This window comes from Herpailurus yagouaroundi, unplaced genomic scaffold (assembly GCF_014898765.1).
Source record: "Herpailurus yagouaroundi ecotype Mexico unplaced genomic scaffold, PumYag 197, whole genome shotgun sequence".
Lineage (NCBI taxonomy): Eukaryota > Metazoa > Chordata > Mammalia > Carnivora > Felidae > Herpailurus > Herpailurus yagouaroundi.
Window position 1 is genome coordinate 21,809,922 of NW_024412428.1, and position 25,201 is coordinate 21,835,122.

At 34.4% G+C, this 25,201-nt stretch overlaps 1 protein-coding gene across 5 annotated transcripts in view; it reads right to left on the bottom strand.

The window, feature by feature from the left end:
- The window catches only part of FNDC3A (fibronectin type III domain containing 3A), a 146,020-nt gene that overhangs the window by 103,491 nt on the left and 17,328 nt on the right, over nt 1-25,201 (bottom strand). For all 5 annotated transcript variants that reach the window (XM_040448399.1, XM_040448402.1, XM_040448401.1 and 2 more), the window contains exon 2: nt 16,776-16,913. In XM_040448399.1, coding sequence (XP_040304333.1) covers nt 16,776-16,874 — 99 coding nt within the window. In that variant the 5' untranslated portion in view covers nt 16,875-16,913. The remainder of the gene's footprint in view (nt 1-16,775; nt 16,914-25,201) is intronic.

The window sequence follows — 25,201 nt, forward strand, 5'->3', positions numbered from 1 at the left end:
GAGAGAGAGAGAGAGAGAGAGAGAGAGAGAGAGAGAGAGAGAGAGAATGAGCAAGGGAGGGGCAGAGAGAGAGGAAGAAAGAGGGTCCCAAGCAGGCCCCATGCTGCCAGCACAGAGCCCAACACGGGGCTTGAACTCACAAACTGTGAGACCATGACCTGAGCTGAAACCAAGAGTCAGACACGTAACCAACTGAGTCACCCAAGTGACCCTAGAATCCTACGTCACTTTATATTCATCTGCATAAATGCAGAACAATTTGTCATAACCTTATTATAAACAATAGTACAATGTGATAAGGAGAAAGAAGAGAAGAACTATGAATGATAAACTAGTTATTCTACCTGAGGTTAATTATTGCCACAAAACTGTATAATCATAATGATACAGCTTCTTAACATGTATTATCTAATCTAGTGACCACAGATATCTTATAAACAAAGTAACTCTCAGAAGTGTGACAGGTGAGGAATCCTGATAAATTATCCATCATTTTGTAATGTATGTCATGGATGCCTCTATTTGCAAAATTAGCAAATTTTACAAATAGAGTATCATAAAATGATTAGTACTTCATTGGGCTATAAAAATGAAATTCTTCAGTATCTTCAAATTTCACAAGAACAAATGATTGTGCTCTCAGGTTTGTACTTATCTCAAAGGTACTGCTGGCTTCCAATCCCTAATCCCTTTATGAAATCAGAGTTCAGCCCTGACAGTTTCACTACACTCTTTCTTCCCCAGGTTCTTTCACTTCTTACATCCCTAATAACAGAGCTGTTGCCATGATCAAGACTCCCCTGACACAATATATCAGCCAGCCAGTTCTCTATCATTCTTTAGTGCAAATGTTGGGAACTTCTAATGCCTGGTTTGAGTTAACAGAGTCAACAGTGGGTGAAGAGTTGATAAAAGCAATTATTTGAATGTCCACCAACAGTTCAACTTCTCACATTCTGAAGAGACATGCAGAACTAGTGAACATTTTAAGTGTATTCTAAACTTAAATATTAAATACTACTAATATTTACGTTACTTAAGTAGTAAACAAACATATGCTTGAAACATGTTTTGGGTAAGATACCTAACCCAAAGGGCAGATTAGCATTGACAATGACTATAGATAATACTATAAATTATTCTCACAAATAGGCTATGATGATACATGGAAATATTTATTCAAAAATGTTATATTAAAACATAACACAAAAAAGATATAATGAAAATGTCACTGATTAAAGGTCTAAATATGCTGAGTATATTCATTAATAAAGCATGTAAAAATCTCTAAGAACATAATAAAAATTTAATGCTCCCTAAACTCTTTGATAGTAAAAAGATACAAAGGCTTAGAGAAGTTATGGAAGACTGACGAAATTTTAAGGGATCAAATATAAAAATATTGGGGTGTCTGGTGGCTCAGTGGGGTAAGGGGGATGACTCTTGATTTTGGCTCAGGTCATGATCTCACAGTTTATGGGATCAAGCCCTGAGTCAGGCTGTGCACTGACAGTTTGGAGCCGGCTTGGGATTCTCTCTCTCTCTCTCTCTCTCTTTGTCCCATCCTCGCTCACACTATCTCTCAAAATAAATAAAAAATAAACTTAAAAAAATAAAAAATAATTTTAAATATAAAATTATTTACTTAGGGAAGGAAGTAAGTTTCAAAAAAAAAAAAAGCAGAATAGCAGAAAAGACATCTCTGGAGTGAGGAAGGAAAGAAAAGGACAAAGGGGCATAGCCCAGAGACTGGAAAGTCTGACATGAATACCTCTAAACAAACTGAGGATACAGTTTTGGAAAAGTTGGAAGCTGAAGGAGACCTGAGATATCATTTGGTTTAAACCAGATTTACTTTTAAAAAGTAAACTAAGAGGTGATCATTAGTATTACTGAAAAAGTTCTTCATTTTACAAAACCATTCAACCAACTGTTCTATTATACCAACTGTTCTATTATATAGTAAACTCCCAGTGCATTTACTCAATTTACATCAATTAGCCACTTACAGTGAGGCAAATTCAAATGAACATTTATAATAAAAAATATAGAACTGAGGTACCACCCTGGAATCTGAACTAATGAATAAAAGTGCCAAAATTTATTTATTTATGCTTTGTCTACACAAATAAATTTTATTTAAATGTCAGGAATAATCACTACTTAATAATATCTGTGTATATTCTAAAGGAAAAACAATAGTAAGTGAGCAATATTTTTAAAATACAATCCATATGTATAAATTCTATCTTACTATCTTAATTTTCAACTGTTACTAATCACTGCTAGATACAACTTTGAAAATACTATTTTGCATTTCAAAGATAATAAAGAACTCCTTTGTCATCTGTTTCAATTTTACCTAACTGCTGTTGGTCTAAGTTTCTTACATGTAAAATGAGAATAAGAAAGTATCAATCTTATACCTGCTTCACAGCACGATTAAAGAGTATTAGATGAAAAGATGTACACTAGATGAAAGGAAAGATAACTTGCAGTCACCCTGGGAACTTTTCAAAACACTGCATAGATATTTAGGTCTGTCTCCAAAGGGTGAGGAGTCTGGGATTTTCTCCCTAGTTTGAACCCCAGGGAAATAATCAATCTTTCTAATGTAATTAGTCATAAACTGCTAAGATGGCCATCTGGAAAACCATGGTATTAGTTATTACTCCAGAAAGTTTCACTACTTCAAAACCTAAAGGATCAGTTAAGGTTGGTGGGGTGCTTCGCTGGCTCAATAGGTAGAGCATGTGACTCTTGATCTCGGGGTCATGAGATCAAGCCCCATGAAGGTGTGGAGGTTGCTCCTAATATTCTATAATCTCTAAAGGAAAAAACAAAAACTCCCAAGATGTTGTAAGATGTTATAAGTGATTTGTTCTGTGCAGTTAACAAAAATTGAACCTTCTGAATTTAGGGAGTACTTAAGTTTAATTCTATAAAACTCTAATAGTTTAAATTGTTTATTTTGAAGACTATATACCTCATATGAAATGTTTAAGGTTATATTAATTTCTAAAAATGTTCACCTATATTTTCATAAAAAATAACTTACAAAACCAAATATAATCACTGAAAAAATAAAGAGGAAAATGTTTATGGATGGAATCAATCTTGCAGATGTAATTTAATTTTCTCCTTTCTACAAGGACATGGAACTTGCATTCTTCATTATACATTAAGACTGACATTAAGTCAGGTCTGAGAAGAACAAAGTACCTCACATTTCTATTTCTGAAACCCAACAGAGGTTTTAGCAGACAGAGCCAAAAAATCAACCCAAAAATCAAAAACATATATTCATGCTCTTCAATATTTACAAATGTATTATTTTGGCTATCATCTTAGTTTGCTTAGCTGCCATAACAAAGTTCCACAGACTGGGGGGTGCTTAAACAGAAATTTGTTCTCTCATAATTCTGGAGGCTAGAAGTTTGAGATCAAGTTGCTGGCATGGTTGGTTTCTTCTGAAGGCTCTCTCCTTGGCTTGCAGATGGTCACATTCCTCCTATGTTTTCACATGGTCTTCCCTCTATGTGTCTTTGTCCTAATATTCTCTTACAGGACACTGGTAAAAAGGAAAATTCTATTGGATTAGGGCCTTCCCTAATGACCTCATTTTAGCTTAATTACCTTTTTAAAGACCCAATCTCCAAATACAGTCACACTCTGCAGTACTGAGGGTTAGGACTTCAACATATGAATTTCGGGGTGGGGTAAGAAAAACACAATTCAGCACAAACAGCAACCCTCAGCTTACACAAAGCACGTGAACAAAATTCTCTGTAGCATCTAATCCTTGTCCTGTTTTTTTATTCACCTGCTTCTTCAGGCTTGCTCAAGGGTGCCAACTTAATGAGGTTGTGAGTAATAATAAAATGGAAAATCCTTTGGGCCTTGTACCCTTGAATAATAGTTAACATACCTTGAGCAATGTAATTTCCCAATCCATGACTGAAGGCTTTCAAATTAACTCAACACTCACAGGGTTATTTTGATGACTGAGTTAACATATGTCAAGTGCTTAAGACAGTGAATGGTATACAGTAAACACTATTTGTACATGTTAGCTATTGTTACTATAAGCACCATATATTTAAGTCTTAGTATTATTATTTTTATCAGTGTAGACCTGTTACTTTAAGGATCTGCCCCCAGCCTAGAAGAAGTTGATCAATTGTGACATAAGAAAGATAATATACCCAGAACACAATGTTTAAGAGATTTCTCCTGAACTGGTCTGGGACCGGCCTGCCTCTGACTTTCCATATTTTCTTGTACTGATCCTTTAGCTTTCTAGTCATCAACCTACTCTATTCCTCTCACTCCAGGGTTCCATGGTCAATAGCTTCATTCTCATTTACTGGTCTGTGACTTACTATTCTCTAGCATGACTACTGATTCAGACTTGACTTCTGCTAACTAATGTTTCCTATGTTGAACCTCCATGCCTGAGGACTTAGTCTGTAAACAAAAAATTTCTTCTTCAGGTAATTCTACTTATTCCTTCAAGATGCTGACATCCTAAAGCAGAGTTAAATTATTCCTGTAATAGGGCCCACAGCACTTTGTATATCCTCCAGTATAACACTTAGCACATAACTATATTGTTTACATGTGTCACCTCCACTACATTCGCCCTTCATAAGATGTCAATCTATTTATTTTACAGTTTTAGAGGCTACAAAAGTTGAACAAATGTTTGCTGAATTAACTACTATCCATCTCTAAATAACGCCTAAATCTTTTCCTCTGGCTTTGAGACCAAGGCTAGCTGATAAAACTTTCTGTGATGATGGAAATATTCTATATGCTGTCTGGTATATAGCCCCCTGCTACATGTGCCTATACATACGGTCTGTGTGTGTACATAAGTGCTACTGAACTTTTAAAATACAACTAGTGAAAATGATAGCCTGAATCTGCAAGTTTATTTACCTTTAATTTAATTAATTTAAATTAGTAGTTAATGGCTACCATATCAGATGGTATAATGTTAGATTTGTCAAGCTCCAAAATGACTTTTCAGACTACCTTTTCTGTATTTATTTGCCTTGATAAACTGCAGGCACCTCAACTTTCTAAATCTGAATTGATTATCTGACTTTCCTAGGAAATTAAGCTGAGAAATACATTTCATCTAAATATACTATCAACTCACAAAAAAGTCTGAATTACTTACACATCAAAGTGTAAACTGATTTGATTATAAAAACTTTAAATCAAATTTTATTTGCATTTCACTAGACCCTGTCAATCTATAGATACAATGGCTGATGTAACATATTTCAACAAATGTTTAAATAAAGATTAATCTTTGGAAAGAAAAGGACAATTATCAAATTACTAAACATGAGTTTAGTTTTTAGTTCTATGAAGGATAATAACTTGCAAACTTAGTTAAGAATATATGCTTGATACCAGCATGTAGACAACTGAGATCTGTCAACCATCTACCCATTTAATGCATTTTTTTGGCAAATAATAAATGAGAAACTAGTATACGTTAGTTTGTGGAGATGGGTATACAAGTATGAATCCATACAGAAGACAGTTACAACAATTATAATGCTAATATAGAAGAGTACAGGGTACTCTGCCAATTTTATTGACTACCTATTGCTTATTATCTCAAACTCAAAACTTACAGCATTTAAGACTCTTTTAAAAAAAAAATGTTTATTTTAAGAGACAGCACATGCAAGTGCAAGTGGGGGAAGGGCAGGAGGAGAGGGAGAGACTCTCCCAAGCAGGCTCCAAGTCCAGTGTGGAGGCTATGCAGGGCTCAATCCCACGACTGTGAGATCATGACCTGAGCCCAAATCAAGAGTCAGACACTTAACCGACTGAGGAACCCAAGCCCCCTCCCCCACTTTTAAAAGTTTTTATTTATTTATTTTGAGACAGAGAAAAAGCACAAGCAAGGGAGGGGCAGAAAGAGAGAAGAGCGAGTGAGAATCCCAAACAGGCTCCGTACTGTCAGCATGGAGCCTGACATGTCGCTCCAACTCATGAACCATGAGACCTGAGCTGAAGTCAATGTTCAACCAACTGAGCCACTCAGGCACCCCCCAAGCACCCCTTGAAACTTTATCAACTATTCTATCTGTAATGTCTAAGGTAATGTCTTTCATTTCAAACATACAGAAAAGTAGAGAGTATATATCTATCAGTGTCTGGAAGCAACCAGATTTACCATGTTGCCAAATTTGTCTCAAATGCTCTTCTGAAAGAGACATGTAAGTTTACAGATCTTTCTGAATTTGGGATATCTTTCTTATCCTTAATACTTTTAATGTGCATGCTTGCATACATCCACTATTAGTATATACCATCATTTTGTGAGTTTGTTTCTTGGTTTATATCAGCGGCATCATGTTTTACATATCTATAATTTGCTATTTAATATTGTAATTGAGATTTATCCATAGTATAAATTCAGGCAAAGAAGTATATAGTATTCCATTGTATTAATCCTCCAAATTCTATTCATTTCTCTCATGGATATTTAGATTGTGTCCACATCTTTCATTATTACAACACAGTGCAATGAATAATCTTGCACAGGTACTCTTATACACATGCATAAGATTTTCTGCGGGATAAATATCTACAAGTATGTATGTTAGATTTTAGATGTGCACCTTTTCAGCTTTATTAAATATTGCCAGATCATTCCCCCCAAAAAGGCTGCACCAGAAGTGTATAAGGGATTACACTGATCTACGGCCTTTCTATATTGTCAGATTTCTTAATATTTTACATCCTCATTGAGGTTTTAATTTGAATTTCCCTCCTTCAAAACACAGTTCCAACCTACTTTCTTCCCCCAAATCTTTCATTAGTCCCATGAATTACCCCCAAGAAGATAGGGTGCTTTGTCTGTATATAGCTAGTATGTGGCCAACTTTGCAGCTAACATGAAATTCTTTTCCTTAAGCACTCATTAATGTGCCACTTAAGTTTGTCAGCTGTTTTAACTTTAAAATGCCAATTTCAATATTATGTAAGTATGAAGACTATTAAGTGGCCAATAATATGCCAATTTCAAGATTATATAGGTATAAAGACTATTAAGTGCTCAATAATATGTGTATAGACACATATGAGGCATTGGGATTGATGCTTTATAAGTATTTTATTCAGACATTTCCTAAAAAAGAAGGCATAATGGATAATTTAGAGCCATGTTGAAATAAAAAAGAAAATACTTTCTTCAAATGTAACTAAGTATTTCTAAGGCAATACTTGATGAGAAAAGCCTTTTATATCACTTTCAGTCCTTACCCATATACTGGGTTATAATACTGTATATGTATGGGGGAGGCAGGAATATAACAATTGTGAGTCAATAGGGGCAGACACTGTGTGTTGTACTTAGTATTTCTTACATGACATAATCTAGTAGTGGTTACCTTAGTTAATGCTTGTGAAATTGAACTGTATTTAAGTTCCTAAAAATATATGATATGTGAAATGACCATCATATGTAACCAATTTTAAATCTAAAGATTTACAATTTGTCATGATTATAATACAATCATGATTCCTACCTACCCATGTGAAGCAGGCAAGAGGAAAATATTTAAGAGACAATTTAAAATATGGAAGAAAATATCAATGGTGGCCATAAAATATTTTTTTCTGATAACATTTTAAGGAAGGCAGAAAATGAGGGAAACATGAACTATTATTACTTTAAAATAATTTTTAAACAACAAAACAACAGTTGTGAGTTGGCTAATTTTGAACTCATTAGACAAATTATTTTCAAAATTATTCCAGAGAGATGACTCTCCTCATGTACCTCATCAAAAATCAAAAACCAAAACCAAAAAGCCAAAACTTAGGAAATGTTCAAGAATGTTTTTGAAGAATTATTTGTGACAGTAAAAACTGGAAACAATCCAAGCTTCCATTAGTACTAGAATGAAGCAATTGATGTATATTCATGTAATGGAATATTATGTAGCAAATACCTATAAGTGGTAACGCAGATGAATCTCATACATGAACTGTTGAACAAAAACCCAAGGACAAAATAATACATATTGTGTAATTCTATTTATATACAATTCAGAAACAGGCTAAATTAATCTTTGGTTTGAGGAGGAAAAAAGGGATACTGCTTAAGAGAGAGGAAGTACTTCCTGGGAAGGGATACAAGGAAGCAGCTGCACAAAAATGATTTATGCACTCTTCTGATTATGTTGGCCTTAAATAAAAGCATTCTTAAAACTTTAAACAGTTCAGGGGTGCTTGGTGGCTCAGTTGGTTAAGTGTCCGACTTTGGCTCAGGTCAGCTCAGGTCATGGTTCGTGAGTTTGAGCCCCACATGGAGCTCTCTGCTGTCAGCATAGCTGTCTGTGCCGCCCCCCACCCCCCCAGCTCGTTCTCTCTCTGAAAATAAATTAATTTAACAAAAACTTTAAGCAGTTCAGATAAAGCATAATTTGCCTTTCCACCTCTTTCAACCAATCCCTTTCTCCTGAGAAGAACCACTGAACAGATGGGTGTGTATCTGTTCAGACCTTGTTTCCCTGTGAGATATATATACATATACATATATATGTATATATACATATATATGTATATATACATGTACATTTTAAATTGCATGTTCTTCTTTTTCTGTTTCTCAATTGACAGAACTTTTTTTTATTGAAAATGTGATAAATTCACATTAAAAAATATTCAAATAGTACAAAAGGGTGTATGGCAAAATTTAGACTCTTCTTTCTGGGGTGGGTCCCTGTTTATAATATCTTGTATATTTTCTGTCATGTGTTTAGACGTATATGTATATTTTTCCCATTTTCAATATTATTTTTTGAAAAATCACACAAATGAAGCATTTTAGGAATATGAACCTTGAGCATTCTATCTGGTGACAGATTATATAGGAGTACTCTGAATATATAATCACTACAGTTTATTAATGAAAGGGAAATGTTACAAATTGAAAATGCACACTACAACTTTTATTTGTACCTATTTATAATTTCTGACAAAAAAAGATCTTGCCTTAAAAAAATCTTGCTTTATATTAAGCGAATACATACAAGAAAAATCATGAGAAAAATAATCCTTGTAAGCAGGCTTTTCATTTAATATCTCTTATTACAGAAGAGCAAAGAATTTTTAGAATTCTGTGGATAGTTTTCATTTGAATGTCCCTATTTACTCAGTGCTGCTTATAAGCTATTCTTTATTTCCTCCTCATGTCAGCCCAAATTATATTTCTTTTTTTTTTTAATGTATTTATTTTTGACAGAGATTGAGAGAGAGACAGACCATGAGTGGGGGAGTGGCGGAGAGAGAGGGAGACACAGAATCTGAAGCAGGCTCCAGGCTCTGAGCTGTCAGCACAGAGCCCAATGTGGGGCTCGAACTCACGGACCTTGAGATCATGACCTGAGCCAAAGTCGGACGTTCAACGGACTGAGCCACCCATGTGCCCCCAACGTTATATTTCTTAAAAGTCAACATTTCCTACAGGATTATAGGGCACAAGAGTTGATTAACTATAGTCACTTAATTAGAGGGTTAGGAATTATTCTAACTACACCAGAATATCTAGTAGTTAATCTAACAGAAAATCAATTGTTTTTAGAGTAGAAACCATCAAAATTCCATGACCATTATATTTCATTTAAGATATTGTTCCCTTAAAATCTGATGACCTTTCACAATAGAATTAAATATACACATATATATTTCACTAAAATACTATAAAATATTTAATATTTTAACTTATAATTTTGCTGTATTAGCTTTAATTATATGAAAGCATGTTGCTATTCACTTCTCAGATGAAATAATTTGCCAATTTTTACTTTCTTGAAAACAGGAAGAGATACATACTTTAAAAATGAACAAATGAGGGGCGCCTGAGTGGCTCTGTCTGTTAAGCGTCCGGCTTCGGCTCAGGTCATGATCTCGCGGTTTGTGAGCTCAAGACGTGCGTCAGGCTCTGTGCTAACAGCTTAGAGCCTGGAACCTGCCTCGAATTCTGTGTCTCCCTCTCTCTCTGCCCCTCCCCTGTGCACACTCTGTCTCTCAATAACAAATAAACGTTTAAAAAAAAAATGAACAAATGAAATGATATTGGTCCCAGTAAGAATACTGTGATACAGTGCCAAATTTTGTGCCAAATATAAATTCTAGTTTGTTTACACCCTTTGTAACTTTTTTTTAAATGATATTTTAGGAAGCTTTTTTTTTCTTTAAATAGACTACCTTAAAATTTACACCCAATTTATAAATCTTATTTTGTTATTTCTTACAACAAGAACCAGCACAATAATTTGCACATAGATAGTACATGAATAAGTGAGATGATTTTTTTTCAATGCAGCATGGCTTAATGTCAGAATTTTTAAAATTATGTGTTCATAAAAAAGGTGATAATATAAGCAGATTTTCAGATCTGTATCTATGTGGAAGGCTTTTTATATTTCTAGGGAAAAGTTAATAGTTAATATTGACATTTTCAAAAAATATTTGACTTTCTTATGTAACATCATAGAAAGTGGCATGGTGTAGACATTCTGGAGAAACAAACTCTAATGGGAAAGAAGAGATATATTTAATGTTTAAATTCTAACCTTTCTAAAAACTTTTAAGAATGAGACAATTAACAAACAGCTAGGCAAAGCTAGGCAGAGCTACAGAGCAATTAGAAGACTAATTTGGGCCATGAAATTTCTAGGATTAAAGGTCTGGATTAGAATTCTGAGGCCAAAAATTATTGTCACAAAGGTGTGAGCTATTATTTTAGAGTCTCAGTAATCTCACCCCTAAGATTTACTAAATGTTTATAGTTTGGTCAGTAAAGAACTTGACTCAATATGTAACACAATGCAAGAGCTCAAATGGTAGCTATTATTTTTATTATTTCTACTTATATATTTCCCAAACACCTCAAATTCAATTGAAGATCTCTCATACTCTCTCAAATCTGCTCCTTCTGTTTGCCTTATTCTAGAAGATTTTATTATTTTCCAAATATTTGTGGCTTCTCCCTTGGGCAAGATTATCCTTCCCCACTTACTGATCACATGTTTTGCCATGTGATTTGCACTGGATAATGAAACATGGGTGGAGGTCAGCATGTAGGTCACCATTATCTTTGCCATGATACCATCAACATTCTACATATAGGCTGGAGCACAGCCACAAATGACCTCTTAAAGATGTGTAGTGTAAGCAATAAGCCTTTTGGTAAACTTGGGATTTACAGGATGTTTGTAACCATGAAGGAACCTTGCCTATCCTGACTGATTAGATTTATCTTAGTGAACATGGCCTTGACATCCACCTAAATATTCAAAGAAGGAGTCTGGGAAAATTTTTACCCTCTCTCTCAGTTTTGTTCTTTGGCCAGTTGTTCAATTCTGGTCAATTCTACCTCCCTAATATTTCTCAAATTGTGCATCATTAATATGACCTTAATCCAAGTTTTATTTTTTATCTATTACTACAATGTTTTCTTTCTCCAGGTTTGCTCCCCTTAAGCATTTTAATCTGCATTAGTAAGATTAATGCATTTATTTTCTCTTAAATACTTCAAATGCGTGTCACAATTGTAAGAGCTTAAACAGTTATAAATTCATAAATGTCATAAAATTGAAATTTTCTTAAACACTTAAAAATTTTTTTAATGTTTATTTATTATTAAGAGACAGAGGGAGACAGAGCATGAGCATCAGAGGGGCAGAGAGAGGGGGAGACACAGAATCAGAAGCAGGCTCCAGGATCTAAGCAAGCTGTCAGCACAGAGCCCGATGTGGGGCTCAAACTCACAAACCACGAGATCATGACCTGAGCCGAAGTCGGATGCTTAACTGACTGGGCCACCCTGGTGCCCCTCTTAAACACTTTAATTGCTTAGATACCAAATACATACAGATTATCTCAGTAATATTGATTATGTCAGTAATGACACTCATTTCTAAACTTAACACAAAAGTATTAATAGCATAAGTCTGATTTACTTCATTGTTTCTATGCTTAAGTCAAAGAGAACTCTAGGTCCAAAGGGCTTCACTGAACAAGTTCTACCAAATACTTAAGGAAGGTATCCAAGGTTTTTTTTTTTTTGTTTTTTTTTTAAAATAGATTCCCCATATAAGTGAGATAATACAGTATTTGTCTTTCTCTGTTTGACTTACTTCACTTAGTATAATGACCTCAAGGTCCATCCACATTGTGGCAAATGGCAGGATTTTTCTTCTTTTTTATGACCTAATAATATTTCATGTATGTATGTATGTATGTATGTATGTGTATACAAACACATATACCACAACTTCTTTACCCATTTCATCCATTGATGGATACTTAGGATTGTTTTCATATCTTGGTTTCCATACATGAGGGCACAGACAGCTTTTTGTTAGTGATTATTTCCTTCAGATGAATACCCAGAAGAACTGCTGGAACATATGGTAGCTATATTTTTAATTTTTTGAGGAACCTCCATACTATTTTCCATAGTGGCTGCACCAACTTATATTCCCACCAACAATGCACAAGAGTTTCTTTTTCCCTGTATCCTCACCAACATTTATTATTTCTTGTTTGCCACAGTTATTAAAACTAGCCAATCCTAAACTGTTACTCTACCCTGATTTACCTTTCTTGCAGAAACACCAATAATGGCTTTTGCCTAGCCTTTCCTCTTGCTCTTGTTTCTGCCTCCTGACCAAAACCTGAAGCTTTCTCCATGCCCTGGTGTGCCCCCTTCTTTCAGGAAATAGAAGTAAAAAAATTTCTTTCAATAGCATTAGCCTCTCCATGTTATTACTCAGTCATCTCCATAAATTAAAAGCCTGTAGGTACAAATGAGACAACTATAAAATAACAATAACAAAAAGATTAATGAAATGGAGAAGATTCTGGGGGAAAAAAAGCCAGATAAGCTGAGTTTTGACAGATCTTAACCCAAAGTTTAAATGCACTCAATCATTTTAGAAGATACATAAATAGAAATTAGAGAAGGTAAAGTTAAATAAGGAATCTGCTGAGCCACATAAGAAACCAAAATACCTGAACTTTTCTTTTGATGGTGGCAACAGTGAACATTGCATGGTGCTTGATGCAAATGCAGATTTGGAGGTGCTAACAGGACAGCACAAGCACTCACATATGCTTTACCTCCTCTATCAGGAAAGGATATAATCTCAAATCAAGCACAAGCTTGGGAACGAGCAATGGTGCAGCCATTTTGGAAAATAACCTGGCAATATCTAATAAAGTTAAACATAGGCTTACCATACAATACAGCAATTTTGTTCTTAGGTATTCACCCCATTGAGTTGAAAACTTATGTCCATCCAAAACCTGCAAGTGAATTTTTTTTATAGTTTATTTATTTTATTTTGAGAGACAGAACGTGCTTGAGCAGGGTAGAGGCAGAGAGATAGGGAGAGAGAGAATCCCAAACAGGCTCCGCGCAGAGCCCTGACATGGGCTGTGAGATTATGACCTCGGCCAAAATCAAGAGTGGGATGCTCAACTGACTGAGTCACCCAGGTGCTCTGGACCTGCATATGAATGTTTAAAGCAGCTTTACTTACAGTTGCTAAAAACTGGAAAGAATCAAGCTGTCCTTCAATAGGTGAATGGATCAACAAACTGGTACATTCATGAATGAAGTATTATCCAATAATAAAAATAAATGTTATTAAGCCACAAAAAGAAACTGTCTAGACCATATTGCTAAATGAAAAGAAGATGGTCTGAAAAGGCTACATACTCTATGAATCCAACTAAATGACATTCTGGAAAAGATAAAAGTATAGGAACAGTAAAAATATTAGTGTTACCAGGGGTGGATGGGGTGGGGGAAAGTGGGATGGAGAAAGGAATGAATTGATAGAGCATAGGGGGGATTTTTAGGGCAGTGAAACTATTTGTTATGATAATGGTGATATATGATATTATACATTTGTCAAAACCCATACAATTGTTATTATACCAAGAGTGAACCTTCATGTAAACTGTGGAACTTTATCAATATTGGCTTGTTAATTGTACCAAATGTAGCACACTAATATAAAATGTTAACAATAGGGAAAACTATGTGGAAGAGGTGGTATGAAAGAAGTTCTTTGCTCAACTTTTCTGTAAAACTCAAACTACTATAAAAATAAAAGTCTATTAATAAAAAGGGGGGAAGAATGAGGAGTCTACAAACACAAAAAACAGCTCAGATGTTGCCACTCAGAATGAATAAATGTCTATTAGACCTTCCCTAAAAATACTAGTAGCAATGATGTTAAGGTGGGATTCCTTCTAGTATGATTCATGAGCCAAAAGGCCTACTTTGTAATATGACATACTACCAAATACAGAAGCAGAAAATATTGATGAAGGGCCAACTATAAAATTAATTTGCTCTCAAGAGGTGGAACAGAAATCATCCCATTATATATTCCCAAGAAATAGTGTAATATTTCCCTCAAAAAGTCAAGACAAGGGATACTCTGTTATTGTGAATTTTTAACATCATGCATGTACACGACACTTCCCTCTGTCAAGAACTGTCTTTTAGTTTGCTTCTCTACCACAGGCACCAACCAGGTGGTATCACATATCCATAGGTAAGCTCTAACTTGGCCATGCTTGGCACACCAATCAGTTCCTGAGTTAAGACAAAGAAATGCCTGTTGTCAACTTTATTAAACTCCCATCTCTGTTACCTACTTTTGTTCAGTTTCTTACATTCTACCACAGCTATTAGTGCACTCTCTTTAGTATATATCTTTCATAACTATCCCTTAGTTTTTTGATCCACTGCTCACTATAACTATCTCTATTGATTTAAGTCCTGACTGGCATGTCTACGGAGTTTCCTCAGTCTTTTAAACATTTATTGAGTGCTTCAATTCAGATTCAGCAAACATTTACTGAGCTCCTTCAGGCTCATTTCACCCTCATAGTTACAGCCACTCTAAGAAGCAATCTATTATTACCTCCACTTTATAGAGAAGCAAACACACCCAGAGAAGTTAAATAACTTGTCTTAGGTCACCCAAATCTAAATCTATCAGTCAAGTACAGTGCTCCTTCTACTCATCTCTTTCTCCCTAGCAAATTACAATACTCTGTTAGTTCGAATTTAAGGCTTAACTCTACCTCCTGAAACCTGTTTTTTCAAACTCTCCCTAAAAACACATCCCCTAGATCCACTAATTCCCAAACCAACCCTTCAAGTCCTGCTCTAGTTGATTCTTCTATTCCCAGCTCCTTTCTCTATACCTAACTACACCACTACTGTAACAGGCTAGATAGTGCCCTCAAGATTTCAAGAAAAATTCTACCAATAGAATCTCCTTTTTGGAGAAGTCAAGAGCATCATAGTCTTGTTTTGGCCTATTGTCTTCCCCTTTACAGACTATACACTATAGCAACTATGTCAATGAATTGTAATTAACTGCTTAATAGATTCTTTTATATATTAAGTTATAAAAAATTTGAAACCAATGACTGGCCTGAAGAAATACTGATAACTGAAGATACTCTCAAAGCCCCAAAGTAAATGGATATCTGCCACATCCATTATTTTTGCAGGAAAAAAAAAAATATCTTAACAGACTTAACTTTGACCATGAAAATCAAGCTTAGTGAAATGAACTTTCTGCTAAAAGCCATCTGAGTATATGTGAAAATTAAAACCAAGATATACTTTTCATGAATTTTTATACAAACCAGAAAAATTCAGAACCCAAGTCAATTGCTCTTGATTTTTCAATAGCAAGGTTAACAAAGTAGCTTCTTATCTTGAAAGCAAATCTTAATTGTCCACTACAGATACTAAGTTTGTAAATTAACAAAATGTGACTATTATTTTCTTAATCTCCCAAGGAAGCAGAAGGAGTAATGGTTAGGATTGAAAGCTTTGTGTGATCTTGAGACTGTCTAAAATTCATTTGGTTCAACCTACCTACCTCTTGGGATTATTGAAAGAATAAGATGATAAAGTTCTTAGTGCAGTGTCTTTTACACGGTGAGCACTCAAAATGTTCCTTCTCCTTATTTATTATGTCATGTCCTTCATCTTTGTTTCCCCACCTGTAATATTAAAATCCCTACCATACAAGGCAGTTGTGAGAATTAAACATATTGCTTGGTGCAAGCTTGGTACTTATGAAAGCCCATCACTCCCAACTGTTTAGCATTACTGGGGAATCACAAGTCAAAAAATTAGAAAACTTATAAAGCCCTGGGTTGGGGAAAAAATACATCAGCTCTCAGGAATTATGTATTTGCTTTTGGGTGGGGGAGTCTGGTGAGAAGAGAAGAGCAGGAAGAAAAAGAAGATACAGTTTTATAATTGTATGATGTAGACAATCATTTAATCACATAATTAAGTTATGATTTCATAATGATTTGAAGTAATGATTTATAATAATCATTAAAATGCAAGGTTAAACTTAGTTAAAAAACAATCAGGGACTAATACATTGTCTAAACTAAAACAAAAACAACTTCAGTGGCAACTAAATATACACACAAGAAATTTAAACATTAATTAGAATAATAAATAAAAAAATAAAGAATTTAAACATTAATTAGAAGCAACTTCAAAAACAGTCTCATTATTTCATTGTCTTATGAAACCAAAACACCATTTTGAACTGGAGTTTAAGATCCAAATTAACAGGAACCCACTATTGTGAAGTTTCATTCTGTTTTAAATTTTGCATTCTTCTGAAAGAAATACATGCATACTAGACATAAGGAAATAAACATTTCAGTGTCCTTACCTGTTGTGTTCCATCTGCACTTACAATAGGGGCAGACAGAAGAGAAATATCACTACTTAAAATCTGAGCTGTATCCAGTAGGGGTGGATGTTCTGCCATTATCAATAAGACATTAATATACTGGATAACCTTCCAATTCTGAAAAACAAAAATATATAGCCATCAGTGTGTACATCCTCAAAAATATATTAAAATATAATACATTCAAGATTTATCTCATTCTTTAACCTAAAAAGATTTTCTTGTCAAAGGAAATTTTGTAATACTCTTGTTAACTACTTTTTTCTGTCAATAGACCACTTAAAGAAATACATTTCTTACAACTTAACCAACTGTATGTCAATGTAAACAGTATAAACTAAGATATAGTCAAACCAATACATGAGAAGCTTCTATTTAAATTCCATGTCTGTGTCTCTATCCCTTCCATCTCTATACCATGTTTATTTAACCACCATTATTCTAATGAAATACTAGATAATAATTAGTATGGCACAGGCACTAAAATGCAAAGACTGTAGGAGCAATTCTACCACTAATTTTTTTCTATAAGCAGAGAAGGTGATTTTGAAGACACAATCCCCCCCACCGCATCCTAGGAACTACACAAGAATTATGATTTGTCACTAATTCCTCAGAGAAAAATGGTAGAAAATTTTGCTGAGGATTAGAATAAAAACCTTCAAGTTTTAAGCTTTAAACTCTGACACTGGTCTTCTGTCATTCTGGTTTTATTATTCTTTTGTAGGTGACACTTACTTTATAATAAGCCAAATCAGTGATGTCAGTGATGAAAAGCACATACATTTAGAAATCTTTAACTGCAGACATAGTATCACTTATATAAAAAGTAAAAGACTCGATGTAAACAATACTAACGTACCATATTAAATGTCAGCTAATTACAAGTCAAGCTGAACTGAGCTTAATCATAAATATTACCAAAATTATACTAAAAAGCAAAATTACAAACATTTTTGGGTGCTTGGAGAATTCTGAAATTCAGTAGTCTCAAGCAAAATGTTTATCTTTTGCAAGGTATTAAATTCTTGTTATTTATTTTAAAATCTTGAATCTCTGCAGAAACTCTCAAACATGTGGATTTAACCTAAAAACAAATTTCTATTTAGATATATAAAAACTACTGTTAAGATTTTTAAAAAATATTCAATATAGGTATCTACAACAAGATTTTATACTGAAGACCACAGTAAGCAATATTTTATACTATCTCATAACAATGCATGTCATTAAACACATTATATGTGTTATAATTATATATACATATATACATATAAGACACATATTTATAATGTGTTTAACATACATACACGCACACACATATATATACACACACACATTTTATATTTATACATATATAACATATATAAAGGGGAAAACCTAACTTCTGGCTTAATCTGTATTGCTGTATTTCTTTTCTTTTTTTAAGCTTATTTATTTTGAGAGAGAGAAAGAGAGAGAGGGAGAGAGGGAGCAGGGGAGGGGCAGAAAGAGAGGGAAAGAATCCCAAGCAGGCTCTGTTCTGTCAGCACAGAGCCCAATGAGGGGCTCAATCTCGTGAACCATGAAATCAAGACCTGAGACAAAGTCAAGCGTCGGACACTTAACCAACTGAGCCACCCAGGCACCCCTGTAATGTTGTATTTTTTAAAGTATGATAAAAGCAGTGGGTAAATCATGTCAAATAATTTTATTCTGTGAATATGCAAAAAGTTGTAAGACAGGAAAGAGACAATGTACTATTTTCCCTCTTGCATGTCAAAGAAACACTCAGGGACGTTAACAGGACTAACTAGAGAAAGTTTACAGATAATTCATTTTGTAAAATTAGTACATTAAAAAAAATAGCAAACCACTGAGTACTTTTTGTCATTATATTGTTTAAAATTTTTTTTTTCAACGTTTATTTATTTTTGGGACAGAGAGAGACACAGCATGAACGGGGGAGGGGCAGAGAGAGAGGGAGACACAGAATCTGAAACAGGCTCCAGGCTCTGAGCCATCAGCCCAGAGCCTGACGCGGGGCTCGAACTCACGGACTGCGAGATCGTGACCTGGCTGAAGTCGGACGCTTAACCGACTGCGCCACCCAGGCGCCCCAGTCATTATATTGTTTAAAATATTTTACATAATATCTTTAACTAAAACTGCAAACTGCCAGTATTACTTGAACTTTAGAAACTAATGCTGAAGATATAACCATAATTTGATTTCAAGAGGTGGAATGGAAGCTTTACAAAAAGAAACACAAATTTCGTCTGAAACTCTAGTTAATTCTAATAGTACTATTATAGATTGTATCTGAAGCCACGTGCTATTGCTTTAACATTATCATTCCATTTAAGGTGTTATCTCTAATTTTATTCTTTTCAAAGCTCTAGCATATCAGAAATTTCATTCATCAATTGCTTTCTTGCATGGCTATATCCATTTCACTATATGCAAAGGTTTTATATAAGCTTGCAAATTAGAAATTACAGCCATGCAACTGAAATGATGCATTTAGAAACATAAATATTCCTTTCAATCCTGTGTAGAGAACACTGTCAGCTTTTTCTTTCAATTTCTTCTAATTCTGTTACTCCTATTTCCTACATTTTCATCTCACCTTGTGACTATAAATACCCACTTAAGTTATGCATCTATTTTTATTTTCTAATAAGGTATCATTAGATATATGAAAAAAAAGGGGGGGGACAATTTGATGCATTTGCTAATTTTCAGGGAATAAATACTCCCCCGTAGCTCATTTCAAGCTACCGTGGTTTTTTTTTTTTTTTTGTTTTAATTTTTTTTTTAACGTTTATTTATTTTTGGGACAGAGAGAGACAGAGCATGAACAGGGGAGGGGCAGAGAGAGAGGGAGACACAGAATCGGAAACAGGCTCCAGGCTCTGAGCCATCAGCCCAGAGCCCGACGCGGGGCTCGAACTCACGGACCGCGAGATCGTGACCTGGCTGAAGTCGGACGCTTAACCGACTGCGCCACCCAGGCGCCCCAAGCTACCGTGGTTTAAAACTGACCTGAAAATTCCTGATTTTTAACAATCACCTTTGTATACAAGTACAAGACGGCTCCATATCACTATTTATATCTATAATCTACATATCAATATTAATTTATGTAGCAATAATATAATAAAATATTAACATTTGGGAAATCTGGGTGAAGAAAGGCTAGATATATCTGTACTACTCTTGCAACTTTTAAGTCTGAAATTTTAATTAGTGCCAAATTAAACAGTATTTAAAAAATTAACACCAGGTAGACTGCAGATCTGAATGTAAAAGGTAAAACAAAAAAGCTTCTAAAAGATAATACACAAGAATATCTTCATAACCATAAGACAGAGAAAGGTTTTTTAAACAGAGTACATATTAGATTTCTTAAATCATAAAAAAAGAATGATATATTGAACTTCATTGAACAATTAAGAACTACTATTCTTTAAGAAATATCTTTAAGTGAAGGGCAAGCGACAGACTGAGAGAAGCTACTTACAACATATATAACTGAAAGAGAGCACATATTTAGCATTTATACAGGCCCCCTACAAATTGATTTAAAAAAAAAATGCCAAGAGACTTGAATACACCCTTTACAAAAGTGGAAATTCAAGAGGCCAATAAACATATAAAAAGATTCTCAAATTCATTAGCTACTAGGAAAAAGCTAATTAAAAATCATAATGAAATGCCATCATATACTCACTAGGATGATAAAAATGAAAAAGACTGACAACATCAAGTATCAGCGAGACTATGGAACAACTGTCATACTCATATGCAATGGGAGTTGAAATTCATAAAATCACTTTGGAAAACACTTTGATATTATTTACTAAAGTTGAACATATAAATATTCTACGATCCAGTTATGATCTGGTTATTAGGCTCCTAGTCTACCAAAAAGAAATGCAAGCATATGTGCATCAAAAGATAAGTACCTGAAAGTGTATATAGCAGCACTATTCTTTCCTAACCCTAAACTGTAAACAATTTAAAATGTCCCTGCACAGTAAATGGTACCTAATTCATCCAACAGACTACTATATAGCAATGAAAATTAATGAACCAGTGAATAGGGAACAACACACATAAATTTCACAAATACAATGTGAATGAAAAACAGAATACATACAGTGTAACTCTATTTATAGAAAGTTCAAAACAGAATAAAAACCAATCTATGTGTTAAAAGTCAGGATAGGTAATTGTCTTTGGAGAAGAAATGATGGGAACACGGAGGGGCATGAAGGCAGTTTCCGGGGTACTCATGATAAAAACACACAACAAACTAGGAATAGAAGGCAACTACTCAACATAAGAAAGGTGACAGACGACCTGTGTTGGAGTAGCAGTCCTGATGATAGGAGTCACCTTTGGGGTCCTGCTTCCCTTTTCTTGAAGGATAACACATGCTCACAGCCTGCCTTCATTCACTTCTGATTTCTGTTTCCTTTAGTCCCAGGAAGCAATGTTTCACTAATATAATCACATCTCTCTTCCAGGCTTCTGTTGAGATGCTAATTATAATTAGGTCCATGGTCCACACCCACACTAAAAACCTTATCAAAAGGCTAGTCAAACACAGTTTTGGTGTTCTCTTCAGAGCATACTTTCTCATTCTTTGCACTATGGATAGACTGAAAATTTTCCAAATCTTTAAGTTCTGGCTCCTTTTTTGCTTAACAAATCCTTCCTTCAGTTCATTTCTCTCCTATTTTACCACAAGCAGTGAGAAGGAATGAAGATACTTCTTCAACACTTTGCTTCAGAACATCCTCAGCTAAATAACCCACTTTTATTTATCACTGTCAATTTCTACCTTCCATAAAACATCAGAACATGAACACAACTCAGCCAAATTCTTTGCTCTTTTATAATAAGGATCACCTCTTTCCCCCCCATTATCCAATGACAATATTCCTCATTCCCATCTGAGACCTCTTCAGAATGACCTTTACCATCCATATTTCTACCAATATTTTGATTATGATTATTTATGTATTCTCTAAGAAGATGGAGGTTTTCTCTTTAGCTCTCTTCTTTCTGAGCTCTCACCAGTTGCCAGTAGCAATCTCTTAAAAGCAATCTTGGCTTTTTTCAGCATGCACTTCAAATTTTTTCCAGTCTCTACCCCTTACCCAGTTCCAAAGCCACTTCCACATTTTTAAGATACTTGTTATAGCAGCATTCCACTCACTGGTAACCATTACTGTCTTAGTCAGTTTGTGCTGCTAGATCAAAATACCAGACTAGGTGGCTTAAACAACATATATTGATTTCTCACAGTTCTAGAGGCTGGGAAGTCCAAGATCAGGGTCATGTTCTTGGTGAGGGCTCTCTTCCTGGCCAGCAGATGGCTACCTTCTTGCTGTAACCTCACGCGGCCAAGAGAAAGCTCTAGTCTCTTCTTATAAGTATACTAACCCATAAAGGACATAAACCTCAATAACTCCCAAAGGCCCACCTCCAAATATTATCACATTGAGGGTTAGGGCTGCAGTTTTCCATCCATAACAGTACTTAGATATAGTACTGTGCTTTCTCACTCAGTCACTACTAATTTAGAATTATAGATTCTAAATCTGTATTAAATTTTTTACTCAAATATTCTGCCAGTTTTTCTTCCTTAAACTCCCTATTCATATCAATTTATTCTACCTGAATTCTATTTTAAGGATGCTGCTGCTGGAATCTAAGGTGGCTAGCTCATAATAATGAGCTATACCCAGAGTTTGAAACTTCAGTTCTAGTTGTTTAAAAAGTATTTATGGGAAAATGCATAGCAGGATCATACTTGGATTACAGCCACAGCATGAGAGGTCCAAAGGAAAAGTATGTACATTTATTTTTTTTTTAACGTTTATTTATTTTTGAGACAGAGAGAGACAGAGCATGAACGGGGGAGGGGCAGAGAGAGGGAGACACAATCTGAAACAGGCTCCAGGCTCTGAGCTGTCAGCACAGAGCCCGACGCGGGGCTGGAACTCACAGACCGCGAGATCATGACCTGAGCCGAAGTCGGCCGCTTAACCGACTGAGCCACCCAGGCGCTCCGAAAAGTATGTACGTTTAGATTAAAATATCCAATGTGTTTTTCTGGTCTTTTGTCTAAATCAATGCAACTATAAATTATAGGACTGTAAGGCCATATCTGAAATGACAAAACTATTACATACTCCAAAGAGTTTGAGTATCATATTTAAATCCAGAATTTAGGAGTACTTGAAAATATACATATGAAAAAGCATTAAGTAAAAAATACTGCGGTAGCAACTGTATTAAGACAATGCAATTATGGTAATTTTTCTCTATTGCCAAAATTTTTTATAATGTGGATATGGTTATACCACTTTCATCAAAATTTCAATTTAAAAATAAACAGTTAGCTTGTAAAGCCCTAGCTAACTACAATTATATTTGGCTTACTGACCATCATATGTCATTAATTTTGCTTGAGCTTGGACTTTATCCAAATTAATAATTCATCTTACAAACTGATATACTAACATGTATTTTTCCAAATTAGACCTCTATTTTATTTTTTTTAACTTTTGGATTTTTTTACTTTCCAAACTTGATTATATTTTTAAAAAACACTTTAAATCACCTGTAGTGGAATTTCCTGAGATGAAAGTCATGGGACTCACTCTGCAAAATCATCCTATCATTTCTTATCAGAAGCCTACAACAAATATTTTCTAGATTTTATTTAACAATGAGATGTTATTATTTTATATTTTTCCCCAGACTAATTCTTTCAATTACACTGATGTTAACTATACTACAGAAAAATGACTCTTAAATATAGGTTATTAATTACATGTATAATTTTGGTTCACTTAAATTTCCACATCTCAATGTGAACTTTTATCAAGACACAAAGGAAGCTGTATTTTTTTAATTATGAAAGAAATTTATATTCACATAGAAATAAGGAAAAAGGATAGTAGGAAAAGTTAGCGCTATCAATAGTTTTAAATGACAGATATCAAATAGAAAAAAGTAAGATAATTAAAAAAAATTTTTTAACGTTTATTTCTGAGAGACAGAGAGACACAGAGCACAAGCAGGGGTGGGGCAGAGAGAGAGGAGACACAGAATCTGAAGCAGGCTCCAGGCTCCAAGCTGTCAGCACAGAGCCTGTGCTCGAATTCACGAGCTGTGAGATCGTGACCTGAGTTGAAGTCAGACACTTAACCAACTGAGCCACCCAGATGCCCTCAAAATTCAACAATTCTTAACCATTCAAAAGACCTATGATTAATCCAGGCTTTAATTACTTTGTTATTATGAAATGACCCTCCTTATCCCTGTATGTAATAATAGTCTCTGTTCTGAAATATAACTTCTGATGTAATATAGTAACTCCAGCTTTCTTTTGGGGAGTGTTAACATGGTATATTTTTTCATCCTTTTGCTACTAACTTCTATGTACCTTTAAATTTAAAGTAAGTTTCCTGTAGATACTATATATTTGGGTCTAGATTTAAGAAAAAAAAATCGAATCCAATGATCTCTGCCTTTTAATTATGGTATTATAGTATTTAGACCATTCATATGTAATATAATTATTGATATGGTTAGGTTTAAATGTACATGTGTTCTTTATTTCTTTTTTCTTATTTATCTGCTTTATTTCCATTATTCTTATTATATCATTTATCTCTGTTGGCTTACAGTCTTTTATTTTTTCTTTTTTACTCTACTGGTTGCTTTAGGGTTTGTAATATGTATCTTTAACCAAAGACTAACTTCAAGTAACATTATACTAATTCAGGTATAAGAACCTTGTTAACAATATACCTGCGACGTCTCCCCTTCTGAGCTTTGTGCTATTGCTGTTATATATTTCCTCATGTTATAAACCCTACAATCATTATCACTTTTACATTAAAGTCAACAGTCTTTTAAAGATACCAAAATTTTATTTTTTTTTAATTTTTTTTAACGTTTTTTAATTTATTTTTGAGACAGAGAGAGACAGAGCATGAATGGGGGAGGGGCAGAGAGAGAGGGAGACAGGCTCCAGGCTCTGAGCCATCAGCCCAGAGCCCAACGCGGGGCTCGAACTCACGGAACGTGAGATCGTGACCTGAGCTGAAGTCGGACGCTTAACCGACTGAGCCACCCAGGTGCCCCATAAAGATACCAAAATTTTAAAACATCGTATATATTTACCCATTAATTACCATTTTTTGTGCTCTTCATTCCTTTCTATAGGTCCAGGTATCCTTATGGTTTAATTCTAATTAATTAATTAAATATTAATATTAATTAATAATAAATTCTTTCAGCTTTTCTATGTTTAAAAAGTATTTGCCTGTTTTTGAAAGATACTTTTGCTTGGTAAAGAGTTCTAGATGACAGTTTTTTCTTTCAATGTTTTAAAAATACTG